The sequence below is a fragment of the Protomyctophum bolini genome, assembly GCF_963924005.1.
Source record: "Protomyctophum bolini genome assembly, chromosome: 24".
Taxonomy (NCBI): domain Eukaryota; kingdom Metazoa; phylum Chordata; class Actinopteri; order Myctophiformes; family Myctophidae; genus Protomyctophum; species Protomyctophum bolini.
The window spans coordinates 28,095,455-28,112,829 of NC_137885.1; the positions used below are offsets into that span (position 1 = coordinate 28,095,455).

At 45.1% G+C, this 17,375-nt stretch overlaps 1 protein-coding gene across 1 annotated transcript in view; it reads left to right on the forward strand.

Annotated features, from left to right (window-relative positions):
- LOC308311849 (receptor tyrosine-protein kinase erbB-4-like) overlaps positions 1 to 17,375 on the forward strand; it is a gene marked incomplete at its 5' end in the record, with an annotated part of 279,643 nt that overhangs the window by 200,316 nt on the left and 61,952 nt on the right. Inside the window, one exon of the mRNA XM_080758624.1 lies at positions 2,695 to 2,880. Coding sequence (XP_080614750.1) covers positions 2,695 to 2,880 — 186 coding nt within the window. The remainder of the gene's footprint in view (positions 1 to 2,694; positions 2,881 to 17,375) is intronic.

The following is a 17,375-nucleotide window of genomic DNA, read 5'->3' on the forward strand; positions in this document are numbered from 1 at the left end:
TTTATGTACTAATCTGTTTTGTACTCTCGTCTCTTGTCCAAAAGTGGCTCTTTTATTGAATCCATGCGGAATTCTGCCTCGTGAAGTTCAACACCGAGTGCTTCCTGGTCGATAATAGTTATGTTTTTTAACCCATTCTGAACGGGAACCCGTTTTTGGTGTCGGCATCATGTCATGCTTTAGCTATTGAAAAATAGCAGATCTACAAGCTCGTAGCGCGCCACCGAGTGGCGCGCTACGAGCTTGTAGATCTGCTATTTTTGAAAAATCGAAGAACGACTGACTTTTTTAATCTGATCTCAGGTCAGAATGGGTTAATCAAACCAGTGTGTGTGTGTGTCCAGTGGAAACCTCGTATGAATCTGATCTCGGGTCAGAATGGGTTAATCAAACCAGTGTGTGTGTGTCCAGTGGAAACCTCGTATGAATCTGATCTCGGGTCAGAATGGGTTAATCAAACCAGTGTGTGTGTGTCCAGTGGAAACCTCGTATGAATCTGATCTCGGGTCAGAATGGGTTAAGACCTGTGCAAGGTTCTGCGGTCCTACCTCCTCGTGTTGTTGTTTTATAGCATACATATGCATATGAACGTCGATTCTACTATAATCAATTTCTCATTTTACGATTATGACATTTAAGACAATTATATCTAACACGTCGTCACTGTTATTACACGCCGTTTACTGTATTTAGACTTTTTGTGTTTTTTTTGTTTTTTTCATGAATCAATGCCCCACCCTCCTTTTTTTTTCCTCCCCCGGAAACTACATCAAATTATTTATTTTAATGTTGTTGCCTATAATCTATCGTATGTCATGATAATTAAGTGAACCGCACAATGGAATCCTTCTTGACATCTCTTGGACTATATTATATTGAATACCGCAATATTGCAAATATATCAAATATTGTGTTATTGTCATTATCGAGTGCCTAATATTACCGCAGATATCATACCGTGACTCGTGAGGTATACCCATATCGTCCCACCCTATACCTTGCACGTGTAGTTGTCATAGTCGACACGGTGGATAAGGGCATCAGCTATACTGTATGAATGCCTCACTTTTTAGGTTTTTTTTGCTTTTGTGCCTTTAATAGTTACAATTTACAATTTAGGCATTTAGCAGACGCTCTTAATCCAGAGCGATTTACATTAAGCAAGAACAAAAAGCATGGGAATACGTCACATGAAAAGCATTTATCATGAAACATGCGTAAGCTAAGAAAGTAACAGTGGAATATCTATATAATGAAACTATACATATAAACTATACATATGTATAGTGCAGTCTGCATAACATGCTATAAGTCTGTATCAAATGCTATCTAAGTCTACAGAAGTGCTATCTAAGGGGGTGGGGTATGTGCTATGGGCCATGATGGAGTCTGAAAAGGTGGGTTTTCAGACTACGGCGGAAGATTGGGAGTGATGCTGCAGTTCTGACTGCAAATAGGAAGTGCATTCCACAGTTTTGGAGCCAGAAGGGAGAAGAGTTTGGGACGTGTGGAGCGTTGTTGTCCCGGCGTTTTTAGTGAGGGTACTTCCAGCTTCCCTGCGTTGGCTGATCTGAGTGCGCGGGAGGGTTGGTAGGGTTTGTAGGGTTACAGTGAAGACTGACAGGAAAGCGGGAGGGAGAGACGTGCAGCAAAGGTCGTCGCAAACATGCGACGCACAGAGAGCCTATATGTGGCCAAATTTGACTGAGGGACTGCCATTGGATGTCGTATGAAAGCAGAGAATCATAGCTTCAAATTGACATATTGGTTGTTCAGTTTGACCCACCAGTTTTGGAGATATGGCTTATAGAGTAATGTCTTGCAGAGAAACAGCGAGTTGAGAAAACGGGCTTGAAAGGTTCACTTCTGTGGACTCTAACATAGCATTACACCTATATCTACAATTTTAAGCATTTATTCCATATTTACATGTCTATTTCAGCTCTGACACTCATTTTCATGCTCTAGTATGTGAAGAGTCTCCATGTGACTGAGCTATTAACTCATTTTGCATCAAATATAAATACATTTAGTTTTTCTCCTCTGGTGAAAAAGCTGGAGGCTGCACGATGACATGGGCTCTCAGCAGGGTTGTTTATGGCAGCAAATTTCTATTTTAGTTTAGTCATAGTCTTTGGACTGAAACTTAATTTAGTTTTAGTCACATTTTAGTCACCTGGAATGTCTTGGTGTTAGTCTAGGTTTAGTCGACTAAATGTCATAAGATTTTGGTCGACTAAACAGTCGATTTAGTCAACTAAAATGTATTTTGGCGGGTATTGATGCCGTCGTAACGACACTTGCTGAAAATAGCCGATCAACAAGCTCACAAGGCGTCGCAACGATACGCGTTGTGAGCTTGTAGATCAGCTATTTTCAGCATGCAACCAAGTGTAAAATGACTTATACTGGATCTCTTGTCCACTATAGTCCCTTCCTAACATTTTAGTCTAGTTTTTATTTGTCTACGAAATTGTCAGTATATTTAGTCTTAGTTTTAGTCATCGTAGCTTAGTTTCCATTTAGTTTTCGCCAGTGAAAATAGTTAGTCGACGAACATCTTTCGTCTTAGTTTTAGTCGACGAAAACAACACTGCTGGTCACCAAATGCCTCACATTTAAAAAACTATTCTCTCTGCCTGTCCCTTCCAACCCGTCCCCCCCACCACCACCCCGCCCCTCCCTTCCCCCCAGGAGGCCCTGATCATGGCCAGCATGGAGCATCCCCACCTGGTGCGTCTGCTGGGCGTGTGCCTGAGCCCCGCCATCCAGCTGGTCACTCAGCTCATGCCGCACGGCTGTCTCCTGGACTACGTGCACGAACACAAGGACAACATCGGCTCCCAGCTGCTGCTCAACTGGTCCGTGCAGATCGCCAAGGTAAGGAGAGACGTGGGCCGAGCCAAGCCAAGCTAGGCGGGGGTCGCACCCCCAGTAATAATAATAATAATCTTTATTGTCCCGAAGGATATTCATCTTCACAGGTCTGTTCAACACAACACAACAAAAGCAGCACATAGTACAGAAACAACATAACACCAAGACAATACAACAAAAAACATGAGTTCCCCACTGTGTACAGAAACCATCCTATCGGCGGGGCAGTTTGTTTAATGCCGCGATGGCTGAGGGGACAAAACTCCTACTGAAACGAACCTTTTTCCAGGGAAAGGTTCTGTATCTTTGTCCTGATGGCATGAGGTTGAAGAAGCGATACAGGGGATGATCAGTGTCACGTGATATTGAGAGAGCTAGCCGTGTGATGGCATTATTGTTCATATCAGAAAGTGTTGGTGTGGGAAGTAAAGGCTCATACTGTACATAGTCTGGATTTTCGGTGGTTAAGTGACCACCGAACTACAACATGACGTCACTGAGCCGCGGTGAAGAGCAAACCACCGCCACCGCTCCAGCCCTTCTCTCTGTTTTTACTCACCACCGCTCAACGTTATTTCAGCTCCGGTGGTCACCTCACCACCAAAAATCCAGACTATGAATAGGCCTTAAGGCTGGTCAACGTTGAAGCCGCGAGACGCATAGTGGTCAGAGCTGGAACTTAACTGAACTGCAGCCGGGGGATCCCCTGCATTTAGCGCGAAGAAATCACCCCCGTGCACTTGGGGGTTTAACATTGAGCATTTTGCGTTTTTGGGCACGGAATTGTGGTGCCCGAATTGAAACTTTTTTGGAAGTAGAGCATTCTTTTCCGTGTGCTTCAAAACACCACTGAGCAACTTCCACTGAAATGAATAGCAGGGGAGGAGCAGTCCGCCCTCTAGCCTAGTGCTGTGGATATATATATATATATATATATATATATATATATATATATATATATATATATATATACATATATATATATATATAAACATGGGTGTCACCAGATCATTATTCACACTCTAGTGTTATGTCTGTGGGAATTGCTCACCTTTTTGAGGTAATCAGACCAGTAAAATGGGCACTATAAGGGCATGGATGGCAGAGCTGCATTTAACAATCTTGAATGTCAGTCCCATTTTCAGTTGCTTGACTCTGCCTTCTTCTACCCTGAGCCGACCTACTGCATATGCTATCACATTGTGTTGCATAAGGGTGTGGGTCATATGGGCCCTTGGCCTAGAAGGAGTCGGATTAGTTTGTTTGGGGATGGTATACAAGTCCACCTCTCCATGTATACATTTCCCAGCCTCTGCTTCAGCCAATTGATTGCCATGGCAACCCCACACCTGGAATTTGATTACTTAACCAGTCCACGCACATGTGTGCGTGGACTGGTTGCGCGCGCGTGCGTTTGATAGAGAATGGGGGAACAGATTGCGTGTGCACACCGTGGCATTGTAAAAAGCCCTCGCTGCAAGCTGCAGACAGATTGGAACATGTTTCAGGGGACATTGTAATCAGTTTGAATCCCTTCCGTTCTATTGTTCCCACTGTTCGACACAACACAGCCTTATCAAGTTCATAATCGGCGGTTCAGTGCACAGTGCAAGAGTCGCATACAAAATGGTACTGCTGCAAACTATAAGTTGTTGTTTACACAAAAGTAGTGCAGTGTGCGTGTACGTGTGTGTGTGTGTGTGTGTGTGTGTGTGTGTGTGTGTGTGTGTGTGTGTGTGTGTGTGTGTGTGTGTGTGTGTGTGTGTGTGAGAGAATTGGTAATTTGTGTGCGCGTGAGAGTACGTGTGTGTATTCAGCTTTTACCAGCTCAGTGGCCGTGTGGTTAGTTTAGCTTAGTTTAAAAAGAAACCAGATTAGTTACATACATGATGTGCTGGAAGTGCCAAACCCCCCCCCCCCCAAAGGGGCTTATGGACTATAGAAGCTACAGTACCAGTTGAGCTTATTGTTATAGTGTCCACCCTGAGTCTGCGAGGTCGGGGTTCGATCCCCGGCCGGGTCATATACCAAAGACTATAAATGGGACCCAGAGTCTCCCTGCTTGGCACTCATAGCATCAAGGGTTGGATTGGGGGTATAAAGTCCCTGCGACATACTATAGCGTCATATCCAGGGGGTGTACTTGCCCTGGGGCTCCAGCCCTATTTGGGCCTCATGGCTCGGCAAGGCCTACTTTATCAGTTTTTGGCTAGCAGGAAGCTATTATGCTCTAGATTGACAACAGATTCAGAGCCGGCGATCAATCAACAATACCAATAATGGTGAGTGTTTGAATCCATGACGATGACTCTACAGTCTACAGTGTGTCCATTGTGCCGTCGTCAGAAATTAAAAAACGCAGCTGGAGTGGATCCTTGCCCCGACTCCTCATTTCATAATCGGTAAATAAAAACCAGTCAAAGCCGGCCGCGCCAGAATGCTTAACCCATTCTGGCCGGGAACCCCTTTTGGTGTTTTAAGCATTATGTTATATACTTGTCTTTAGCTGTTGGAAAAATAGCAGATAGCTGCAGGACTCGGTGCTGCTGCTATGAGCGCTACGTATATGTAGATCTGCTATTTTTGAAAAATCATGAAAATGAGGCACAAATCATATTTTTTCAGAGCGAACGTTTGTAACTAAAATCTTTGCTTCTGGGTGGGGGGGGGGGGGGTTCCTGTGGAACAACATATTTTCAGACGGGGGTCGGCGGCCAAATACAGATAATTCTGGGGGTCCTTGACATGAAAGAGGTTGAGCACCGCTGACATAGAAACATGGGGGTTTTTTTTCTTCAGAAAACTGTTTTTCTAGAGGTCTAAACGGGTTAACCCATTCTGACCTGAGATCAGATTCATACGAGGTTTCCACTGGACACACACTGGTCTGATGAACCCATTCTGACCTGAGATCAGATTCTAAAAATGTCAGTCGTTCTTCGAATTTTTCAAAAATAGCAGACCTACAAGCTCGTAGCGCGCCACTCGGTGGCGCGCTATGAGCTTGTAGATCTGCTATTTTTCAGTAGCTAAAGCATAACATGATGCTAAACACCAAAATGGGTTCCCGGTCAGAATGGGTTAATGGCGTAATTGCTCGGGAAGTTTCCGAGTTCTCTCCGTTTCTCTGCCACGGAGCCGTCTGGCGGGGACCCTCGCCGGACCATTACATGCTGCCTGGGTGCACATCTGTTCAGGGGACAGACGGACGCGCTTCCAAATCTGCTTTGTGGAGACAAGTCGCGGCCATTAAATTGTCTGGAAAGGAGCTAAATCACTCTCTGGCTTCCGGAATTGGCCCCGGAATAAATTTAGCACAAGATGCTGCGAATATTGTGTTAGAGCAGCTGTAAGGTCAGCCTCGACAAGTCCTGATGAATTTTCGGCCGCGGCTGATGGCTTTCCGTTCCTCAACTCTTAACCCATTCTGGGCGGGAACCCTTTTTTTGGTGTTTTATGTTATACTTTAGCCATTGAAAAAATCAAAAATAGCATATTTAGAAGTATATGAAAATGCGGCACAAATCTTTGAATATATATTCTTTCAGAGCGAACGTTTTTAACTCAAATCTTTGCTTCTTGGGGGGGGGGGGGGGGGTCCCTGGAACAACATTTTCAGATGCGGGGTCCAGCAGCCAAATACAGATAATTCTGGGGGTCCTTGTCATGAAATATTGAACACCACTGACATGGGTATATTTCAGAAAACTGTCAGGGATTTAAATTAAACTCCAACGTTATAGGCCTAAATGGGTTAACTACCTAAACTCTGATTGAATGGCTGCACTACTTATTCCCCCTCGAAAATGGCACTGAATGACTCCCCGGGAGCCAGCGTGTGTGTGCGTTGTGAAGATATACAGGTTTGCGGCCGGCGTACGTGTGTACGTGACACGAGCCCTTTGCACGCCCGGCTGAGCTATACTGCTATAGCGCTCTGGTTCCTTCCCAAAGAGGATTGAGTTTGTAAAAAAATATATATAGTGGAGCTGTATCTTCACAGGGCACTATAGGAAAGGTCATTATCCCATTCAGAACGGGAACCCCTTTTGGTGTTTTTTTTAAGCATTGTGTTATAGTTTTAGCTATTGAAAAAATAGCAGACCTATACAAGCCCGTAGCGCGGCACTTGGTGCCGCGCTACGGGCTTGTATAGGTCTGCTATTTATTTTTTTAATCGTGAAAATATGGCGCACATTTCTAATATACATTCTTTCAGAGCGAACGTTTTCAACTAAAATCTCTGCTTCTGAGGGGGTTCCTGGAAAACCATATTTTCAGATGGGGTGGCCAATTACACATCATTTTTGGGGTCCTTGACACGAAATATTGAGCACCACTGATACAGAAACATGAGGTATTTCAGAAAACTGACAGGATTTAGAAGATTTTCTTTTTTTAATCTCGACGTCTGGTCCTAAACGGGTTATTTCAGTTCCGGGACTGGGGGGGGATTTCTCTCAGCCGCCGCCGCCGTTCCGTGACCAATATACGCCACAGCCGGAGTGCTTTGATGTTGTTACCCATAAACCCCCACAACGCTGTCGCGCTAATGCCGCCATTAGCTTACCTAACTGCCAAGCGGGCTCCCACCAAAACGGCACTTATTGACCCGCGTGTGACGGAATCCCCAGATAATCTGCTCTGCTCTGCTCTCATCTCCTCTCCTCCCCTCTCCTCTCCTCTCCTCTCCTCTCCTCTCCTCTCCTCTCCTCTCCTCTCCTCTCCTCTCCTCTCCTCTCCTCTCCTCTCCTCTCCTCTGCTGTCCTCCCCTCTCCTCTCCTCTCCTCTCCTCTCCTCTCCTCTCCTCTGCTCCATCCTCTCTCTCTCTCTTCCTTACTTTCACCAAGACTCGATTGGCCCTCATGGCGTTGTTGCTCATGAGCAACCGGCGACCAGAGCTTTCAGTGGTCACGAGTGGAAGCCCCCCCCCACCCACACACACACACACACGATGTGTGTGTGTGTGTGTGTGTGTGGGTGTGTAAAGCGTGATGGATGAATCGCACCGACTCCCGGAACACATTACTTAAATGGGTACTTATTGCCGTAATTGGATTCGATTTCACCTGTGGCGGCTGGTGTGTTGGGTGGGTGTTGCGGGGGAGGGCGGGACTCTCCGTTTCTTCAAGGGCTTTCTTAGCGAGGACGAAAGGAACGAGTGGCACAGACAGACAGGCAGACAGGCAGGCAGGCAGGCAGGCAGGCAGGCAGACAGACAGACAGACAGACAGACAGACAGACAGACGACGTAGAGGAGGACGCACAGCCACTTTGGGACAAACAAGAGAGGTATACAGGTGGTATGAACCCACTGAGACCCGAGAAACCGATCCTCCAAATGTCTTCTAAATCCGACCGTCACGGATCTCAAAATATCTTCTTCTAGCGACCCCCAAAATAAAAAAGCTAATATTTGAGTTCAAAATGTTCACTGTGAAAGTTTTTTTTTTAACTATTTATCAAAAGCTAAAGTATAAAATAACGGGTAAAACTATAAAAGCCAAAGTGACATAGGTGCGTTCCAGGTCTCAATGGGTTCAAAGAGAAGCTTTACAAAGGGACACGGGTGGTTAGAGAGCAAGAGATCGAGAGAGAGAGAGGCTTTATTGTTAAAAGGGTCACACGTGCAAAGAGCGGGTGAGAATTCTCTGCCACACATGAAGCTCCTTAATTCAATCGCCGTCTCAACGGAGCTGGAAAGACAGAGATGGAGAAAGAATGCAACTGAAAAGGGAAGACGGTTCAGAATTTGCAGGGTCGAAAAAACATCAATCAAAATGACTCGGGAGGAAAAACGAAATAACAAGGCCGGAGGAGACGTCTATATGAGACGTGAAATGGATGGGAGACGTACTCAGTGTTGTTTTCCTCGACTAAAACTATAAGACGAAAAATACCTTTTTCCACTGAAGAAAACTAAATGGAAACTAAATGAAAACTTTGCTATGATGACTAAAACTAAGACTAAATGTACTGACAATTTCGTCAACAAATAAAAACTACACTAAAATGTTAGGAAGGGACTAGTGGACAAGAGATCCAGTAAAAGTAATTTTACACTTGGTTGCATGCTGAAAATAGCAGTTATACAAGCTCACAACGCATTGCGCTGCGACACGTTGTGAGCTTGTAGATCGGTTATTTTCAGCAAGTGTAAAAACAGTCCTTACGACACATTTTAGTCTAAAACTAGACTAACACTAAGACATTCCAGGTGACTAAAATGTGACTAAAACTAAATGAAGTTTCAGTCCAAAGACTATGACTAAACTAAAATTGAAATGTGCTGGCAAAAACAACACTGCAACGGAGCAGAGTTCACAAACAAACAGCCCATTATTGACGGTATAGCGGTGCCATAATATGGTCTTCCTTCACACCGTGTCGGGGCCTCGGGGTCTAAAGTTAATGCTTCTCGGTCAGTCTCAAAGACTTCCTCAGACCTCAGAGTTTAAATCAGTAGCCAGAGAGAGGCTTCAGGACGGACGGACGGACGGCACAGCAGCAGCAGCTCGGACGTGATTAGTTTTCTAGGCAGTGAACGAGTTAATCCATTCTGAACGGGAAAGCATTGTGTTATACTTTAGCTATTGAAAAATAGCAGATCTACAAGCTCAAGACCTATACGAGCTTGTAGGTCTGCTATTTTTTGAGAAATCGTGAAAATGTGGCGCAATATACAGTATATATTCTTTCAAAGCGAACGTTTTTAACTCAAATCTTTGATTCCGGCTGAAAGTTTCCGGAATCAGAGATTTGATGAAAAATCTATCAAATTTCCTGGCTGAAAGTTGGAACAACATATTTTCAGATGGGGGGTCGGGCGGCCAATTTCATATATATGGGGGTCCTTGACATGTTTGAGAACCACACTGACATAGAAACATGGGGTTTTTCAGAAAACTGTCAGGATTTAGAAGGCATTTGTATATAGAATCGTCCTCAGGTCTAAATGGGTTAATCGATTATGTGGGATCAATAGGCATGGAGGGAGACCTGCATGGCCTTTTCTTTAGTTAATCGTCCCCATTACTGGTAATAAGGACCACTCCTGATGGGGGGGGGGGGGGGGGGGGGGCAACGTAGGAATAGCAAATAAGTCCTTTGTCATGTTGGACAACATGCAGGTCAATTCACCTCAGGGTCAAGTGAGAAGTGGGCCATGCAAGCCACACGCCGGGAAGAGTGTCACAGAATGTCTGGTCTGACACCCTTTAGGTGTGCGTTCTCCACGCCTCTGGCATTCTGAAAGACACAGAACACCCTTTAGGTTGTCGTGTGCGTTCCACGCCTCTGTCCTTCTGAAAGACACAGAACACCCTTTAGGTTGTTGTGTGCGTTCTCCACGCCTCTGTCCTTCTGAAAGACACAGAACACCCTTTAGGTTGTCGTGTGCGTTCCACGCCTCTGTCCTTCTGAAAGACACAGAACACCCTTTAGGTTGTTGTGTGCGTTCTCCACGCCTCTGTCCTTCTGAAAGACACAGAACACCCTTTAGGTTGTTGTGTGCGTTCTCCACGCCTCTGTCCTTCTGAAAGACACAGAACACCCTTTAGGTGGTTGTGTGCGTTCTCCACGCCTCTGTCCTTCTGAAAGACACAGAACACCCTTTAGGTTGTTGTGTGCGTTCTCCACGCCTCTGTCCTTCTGAAAGACACAGAACACCCTTTAGGTGGTTGTGTGCGTTCTCCACGCCTCTGTCCTTCTGAAAGACACAGAACACCCTTTAGGTGGTTGTGTGCGTTCTCCACGCCTCTGGCCTTCTGAAAGACACAGAACACCATTTAGGTTGTCGTGTGCGTTCTCCACGCCATTTAATACGTTTAGAGCTTGTAGATGTGGTAATTGATAAGTTGAGAGCTTGTAGATGTGGTATTTAATAAGTTTAGAGCTTGTAGATGTGGTATTTGATAAGTTTAGAGCTTGTAGAGGTGGTATTTAATACGTTTAGAGCTTGTAGATGTGGTATTTGATACGTTGAGAGCTTGTAGATGTGGTATTTGATAAGTTTAGAGCTTGTAGATGTGGTATTTGATAAGTTGAGAGCTTGTAGATGTGGTATTTGATAAGTTTAGAGCTTGTAGAGGTGGTATTTAATACGTTTAGAGCTTGTAGATGTGGTATTTGATAAGTTGAGAGCTTGTAGATGTGGTATTTAATAAGTTTAGAGCTTGTAGAAGTGGTATTTAATAAGTTTAGAGCTTGTAGAGGTGGTATTTAATAAGTTTAGAGCTTGTAGAGGTGGTATTTAATAAGTTTAGAGCTTGTAGAAGTGGTATTTAATAAGTTTAGAGCTTGTAGAAGTTGTATTTAATAAGTTTAGAGCTTGTAGATGTGGTATTTGATCAGTTTAGAGCTTGTAGATGTGGTATTTGATAAGTTTAGAGCTTGTAGATGTGGTATTTAATAAGTTTAGAGCTTGTAGATGTGGTATTTAATAAGTTTAGAGCTTGTAGAGGTGGTATTTAATAAGTTTAGAGCTTGTAGAGGTGGTATTTGATAAGTTGAGAGCTTGTAGATCTGTTATTTCCGGACGGTGTGCCAGTCTATGCAGAGCCTCCTGCATGTAGTTTACACACACATTAGCCGAGGTATAGTTTCTAGAGCACGCTCCTATTATTCGCCTTTCGGCTCCACCTCACATGCAGGTGCTCCAATTTCCGGTACTCTGTGTGTGTGTGTGTGTGTGTGTGTGTGTGTGTGTGTGTGTGTGTGCGTGTGTGTGTGTGTGTGTGTGTGTGTGTGTGTGTGTGCGCGCGCGTGTTTGTGTACAAAACGTGTGTGCATGCTTGCATCGTGTCTGTGTGCGTGCATGCGTGTGGGTGAATAACAGATAAATAAAACACAGTACTTACTCTCTCTCTCTCTCTCTCTCTCTCTGGGTAATGATGGGGAACTCTCTCTCGGCGGGAAATGCTATTTTCTATCAAGATGGGGGGAGGGGGGGGGAGGGGAATAACTCGACCCGTCTCCCCATTTGGCCCTGAAAAGGTCTGCTGTTAACGGTGTGGAGAGGAGAGGAGACACAGAGAGGAGAGGGAGGGGGGAGAGAGAGGGGCATGGAGAGAGAGAGAAAGGGGCGAGAGGGAGAGAGTCAGGCGGGCGATGGAGAGAGAAATGGGGGAGAGAGACAGACACAGACAGACAGAGAGAGAGAGCGAGAGGCAGGGGGCTGGTTAGAATCTACAGTGTAATGAAAGAAAGGGTCTCCTCACACTCTCAGGGTTAAATTGAACCCCCCAACCCCGGAGCGCCAGCGGCCATGTACGAGCCCCCCCGCCCCCCCCTCCCCCCAGCCCAGGTGACCGACAGACCGCTGTGCGTTGCTGCATACTGATTGGTCGCGGCCCACTGCTGCCACCGTGGCGCCAGGCTCTTCATCACGCGGCCCTGCATGTGTTTTGGGCATTGAGGTAATGGCTGCCATTAATCTGGAGCCACGGACCCCACCGGGGCGGGCCCTCCACCGCTCCACACGCTGAACTCACCTGCACGAGCACGCAGGCACGCTTGCAGGCGCGCACACACACACACACACACACACACACACACAAACACACACACAAATGAACGCTCAAAGTTGTCCTCTCCTCTACAGGGGCGAAACTTTCAATCAATCTGTATATCTGTAGGACTGCAAGGCTGCAGCCTGCAGCCTACTGCCTGCAGCCTGCTGCCTGCAGCCTTCTGCCTGCAGCCTGCTGCCTGCAGCCTTCTGCCTGCAGCCTGCTGCCTGCAGCCTACTGCCTGCCGGCTATCAGAGATGACTTTGGACAGATGGAAAGAACTTTAGTTAAACTTGCAGAGTGACAGATTATACTTTACCTACGTATGGGTTACATCTTCTGATATAGTGCTCACTGCTGACATGACATAATGACGTGACCGAGGCTAACGGCTGCCCTGTGTCTGTCAGTGTTTCAGTCAGTCAGTCCGTCAGTCCGTCAGTCCGTCTGTCCGTCTGTCCGTCAGTCAGTCAGTCCGTCCGTCTGTCCGTCTGTCAGTGTTTCAGTCAGTCCGTCCGTCTGTCCGTCTGTCAGGCCACATAAGGACAACACAACCTCAAATGACCCAGAAAGGAACAGACACTGCCTGTATTGGCAGAGACACTTGTAAAGTGTGTGTGTGTGCACACGCATGTGTGTGTGTGTCTGTGCACGTGCGTGCCACATATTCTCAGTCTGGACTAGCCATCCGGCGAGGGACCAGATGGACCTAAGCGTTCTACTATGCGCCGCTCCGTGAGCTTTTCATCTGCTAATTTAGAAAGGAAAAAAAGATAAAAACATCTGGAGGAAAAATGAAACGTTTCAACAACACAGATCTTGTATAGTTTTCAGACAGGCGTCCGAGGCTGAATAAATGTGACCAGATTTGAGACTGAGAGATACACTACCCAGCATGCACCTGTACACCCACAGGTATCGCTGCTTCTTTACTCTCTGTTTTAACCCATTAAGGCCCATTCTATATCAATTTACATTTAGGCATTCAGCAGACACTAGAGCGACTTACACAGTAAGCTAAAACAACACATGGTAATACATAAATTACTCATCGATAATCATATAAGCAAGCTGTGACCTAATATCTGTCTAACAGTAGATTATCTGTACAATGAAACTCTGAGTATACATTATAGATACATAAAATAGTATATTATAAATATAAATCTACATATATCATAATTTTGCTGTATGTCTGTATTGTCGAGGCTAGTACAGGTGCTATATGGGCAGAAACAGTTTTCTGAAAATATTCATGTCAGTCAGTGGTGCCCAACACCTTTTTCATGTAAAGGACCTCCAAGATGTATTTGGCCGCGGACCCCCCATCTCATGGACCCCCCATCTCAAACATATTTTGCTCCAGGGACCCCCCATCTAAACAATATTCTGCTCCAGGGACCCCCCATCTAAACAATATTCTGCTCCAGGGACCCCCCCATCTAAACAATATTCTGCTCCAGGGACCCCCCATCTAAACAATATTCTGCTCCAGGGACCCCCCATCTAAACAATATTCTGCTCCAGGGACCCCCCATCTAAACAATATTCTGCTCCAGGGACCCCCCATCTAAACAATATTCTGCTCCAGGGACCCCCCATCTAAACAATATTCTGCTCCAGGGACCCCCCATCTAAACAATATTCTGCTCCAGGGACCCCCCATCTAAACAATATTCTGCTCCAGGGACCCCCCATCTAAACAATATTCTGCTCCAGGGACCCCCCATCTAAACAATATTCTGCTCCAGGGACCCCCCATCTAAACAATATTCTGCTCCAGGGACCCCCCATCTAAACAATATTCTGCTCCAGGGACCCCCCATCTAAACAATATTCTGCTCCAGGGACCCCCCATCTAAACAATATTCTGCTCCAGGGACCACCAGATTTTAGCTATACAAAATGTTAACGTTATGAAATGACTCGGATGCTTTCCCGTTTTTTATGGGTTAAAAACAAAAGCAAAACGTCGCGTAAAGTTCCCAGAGACTCACCTTTGGTGAGAAAAATAAAAAAATACATATAAGGGAGATAAATTGAAGTGTGCCATTTTAGCACTTTATAATATATCATCTTTTCCTTCCCACCGCCACCAACAGCACCTTGCAGTCAGACATCTTTCAGAAGCGTAACTGTCTGATCTCATATCTCTCATAACACATTTAGACCTGAGGACCATTCTATACAAATGCCTTCAAAATCTAAATCAGTTTTCTGAAAATCCCATGTTTCTATATCGGAAATAGTTTGAGAACCAAACTATTTCATGTTAACTGTCAAAAGGACCCCCAGAATTATCTGCCTCTGGCCGCCGACCCCCATAATGTCGTTCCATGCAGGGACCCTCCCAGAAGCAAAGATTTTAAGTTAAAAGCGTTCGCACTGAAAGAATATATATTCAAAGATTGGTGCCACATTTTTCAAAAATAGCCATGAGCTTGTAGATCTTTCAATAGCTGATGTATAACATAATGCTTAAGTTAAAACACCAAAAGGCGTTCCCCGTCCAAAATGGGATAATCCCCTTTCCTCCGGCCCAGGACAGCCTACTCAGCACCATTTTGGTCTGAGGTGTGAAACGCAGACCGTTAACCCATTCTGACCTGAGATCAGATTCATACGATGTTTCCACTGGACACACACTGGTCTGATTAACCCATTCTGACCTGAGATCAGATTCTAAAAATGTCAGTCGTTCTTCGATTTTTCAAAAATAGCAGACCTACAAGCTTGTAGCGTGCCATTCGGTGGCGCGCTATGAGCTTGTAGATCTGCTATTTTTCAATAGCTAAAGCATAACATGATGCTAACACCAAAATGGGTTCCCGTTCAGAATGGGTTAAGAGAAGCCATGGAGTCGCTCATATTTTATAGATGTATCTACGGAAAAACAATTAGGTTCAGTCAAGGGAGAGGGAATGCCGCCGCCTCAGCCTTCTCCTCCGTGCGTTTGCAATGCAAAGTGAAAGAGATGAGAGCATATATATAAAGCGACTGCGACCGCGCGGGAGTTATTTAACACCGAACACAAGCTGTCCGCCACGGACGAATGGCGACAAAGATTAAAAGACGAGATTAACAAATTCATTGAACTCTGTTTTTTTTTTTTGTGGGAGGCGACTGGATGTTTAACTCATTTAGACCTGCGGACGATTCTATACAAAGTGTCTTTGTCTAAATCCTGACCGTTTTCTGAAAAACCTCATGTTTCTTTGTCAGTGGTTCTCACAGGGTTAAAACCTCATGTTTCTTTGTCAGTGGTTCTCACAGGGTTAAAACCTCATGTTTCTTTGTCAGTGGTTCTCACAGGGTTAAAACCTCATGTTTCTTTGTCAGTGGTTCTCAGACCTTTTCATGTCAAGGACCCCCAAAAATATATGTAAATGCCTGCCGAGCCCCATCTGACAATATGTAGTTCCAGGGACCCCCCCAGAAGCAAAGATTTGAGTTAAAAATGTTCACTCTGAAAGAATATATTCAAACATTTGGGCCACGTTTTCACGATTAAAAATAAATAACATACCTACAAACTCGTAGAGTGGCACGCTAAAGTATTACATAACGCTTATAACACCAAAAGGGGTTTCCGCCCAAAATGAGTTAAGTCACCGGTATACTGTATTGTACTGTACTGTACTGTACTGTACTGTACTGTACTGTACTGTACTGTACTGTACTGTACTGTACTGTACTGTACTGTACTGTACTGTACTGCAATGGTTCCCAAAGTAGGGTGGGGTTCCAGGGGGTCCCCAGCTAAAGGTCAGAACCAAATAGACAAATAGGTCTGTAACTCTGAGAGTGTACAAATGGAACCAAATGGTTAGGGTCCATTTGTACACTCTCAGAGTTAAATAAACATTGGTTTTACTATATGAATTGGGGTCTCAGAGATAGAAATGCCATTGAATGGGGGGTCTGTATAGACTAATATGCAGGTCAAACTGGGGGTCCTTGAAATGAAACGGCTTGTTGAGAATCACTGCTAGAGCCGTAACAACCTTCTCTTATGGGGGTCCCTGGCAAATATATTCTAGTGGGGGGTCCACGGGGCTAATCAGTGTCAATTTGGGGGGTCATGAAAAAGATCGGGAAGCCCTGCCATACTGTACTGTACTGTACTGTAGATGACAACCAGCACTGGACATGGAATTATAGGACACTGTCTCAGTGATATTGACTAGGTGGCTCTGTATGGTTCATACGATAGTCAGTCACTCATATTTACATTAGCAACTTCTCACCTCAGTCAGTTGATTCTTCTTCATCACTATTATGACTGAAATCGGCGGGATAATTTTGTTTATTTTCTGGAAATCAAATGTACATTTCGTCAGACTTATATTGTATAGACAACGACGTAAAAGCTGATCTCGATCTGAGCCCCAAACCACTGTAACCACCAGGCACACATTCAGCATATACTAGAGCCCCTGATAGTGGGATCATATTAGTTAAGGAGCGACATGCTATCGCTGCATGTATGGGGGGGCTTTTCAGATCAATAGTTGCCGAGTTAAAATGCTTTAACCCATTTTGGACGGGAACCCGTTTTGGTGTTAGCATTACGTTATATGCTTTAGCTATTTTTTACCTACGAGCTTATATGTCTGCTACTTTTGAAAAATCGAAGAACGACATATAGAAACATGGCTTTATCAGAAAAATGTCAGGACTGTCGAAGATATTTTTAGAATCTGATCTCAGGTCAGAACGGGTTAAAGCACAAGGCGGGCTGCTATAATGTGCAACGGACGACGCTCCCCAATAATTGTCACCCCGCGCCGCTCACCACCAGCGCTGACCCCTGATCAGCACATCCCTCTCCCATGGGGTGTCGTTCATAATACTCCATATCGATATTCTGTGCGGCGCGTCTGATAGGGCCTGTCGGGACGCACGTTGTTATTACAGCACCCCCACCGTTGGGGCGTGTTCCACCCCCCAATGGGCCGATGTATTTTTGTGCGGCGCAAACACAACGCA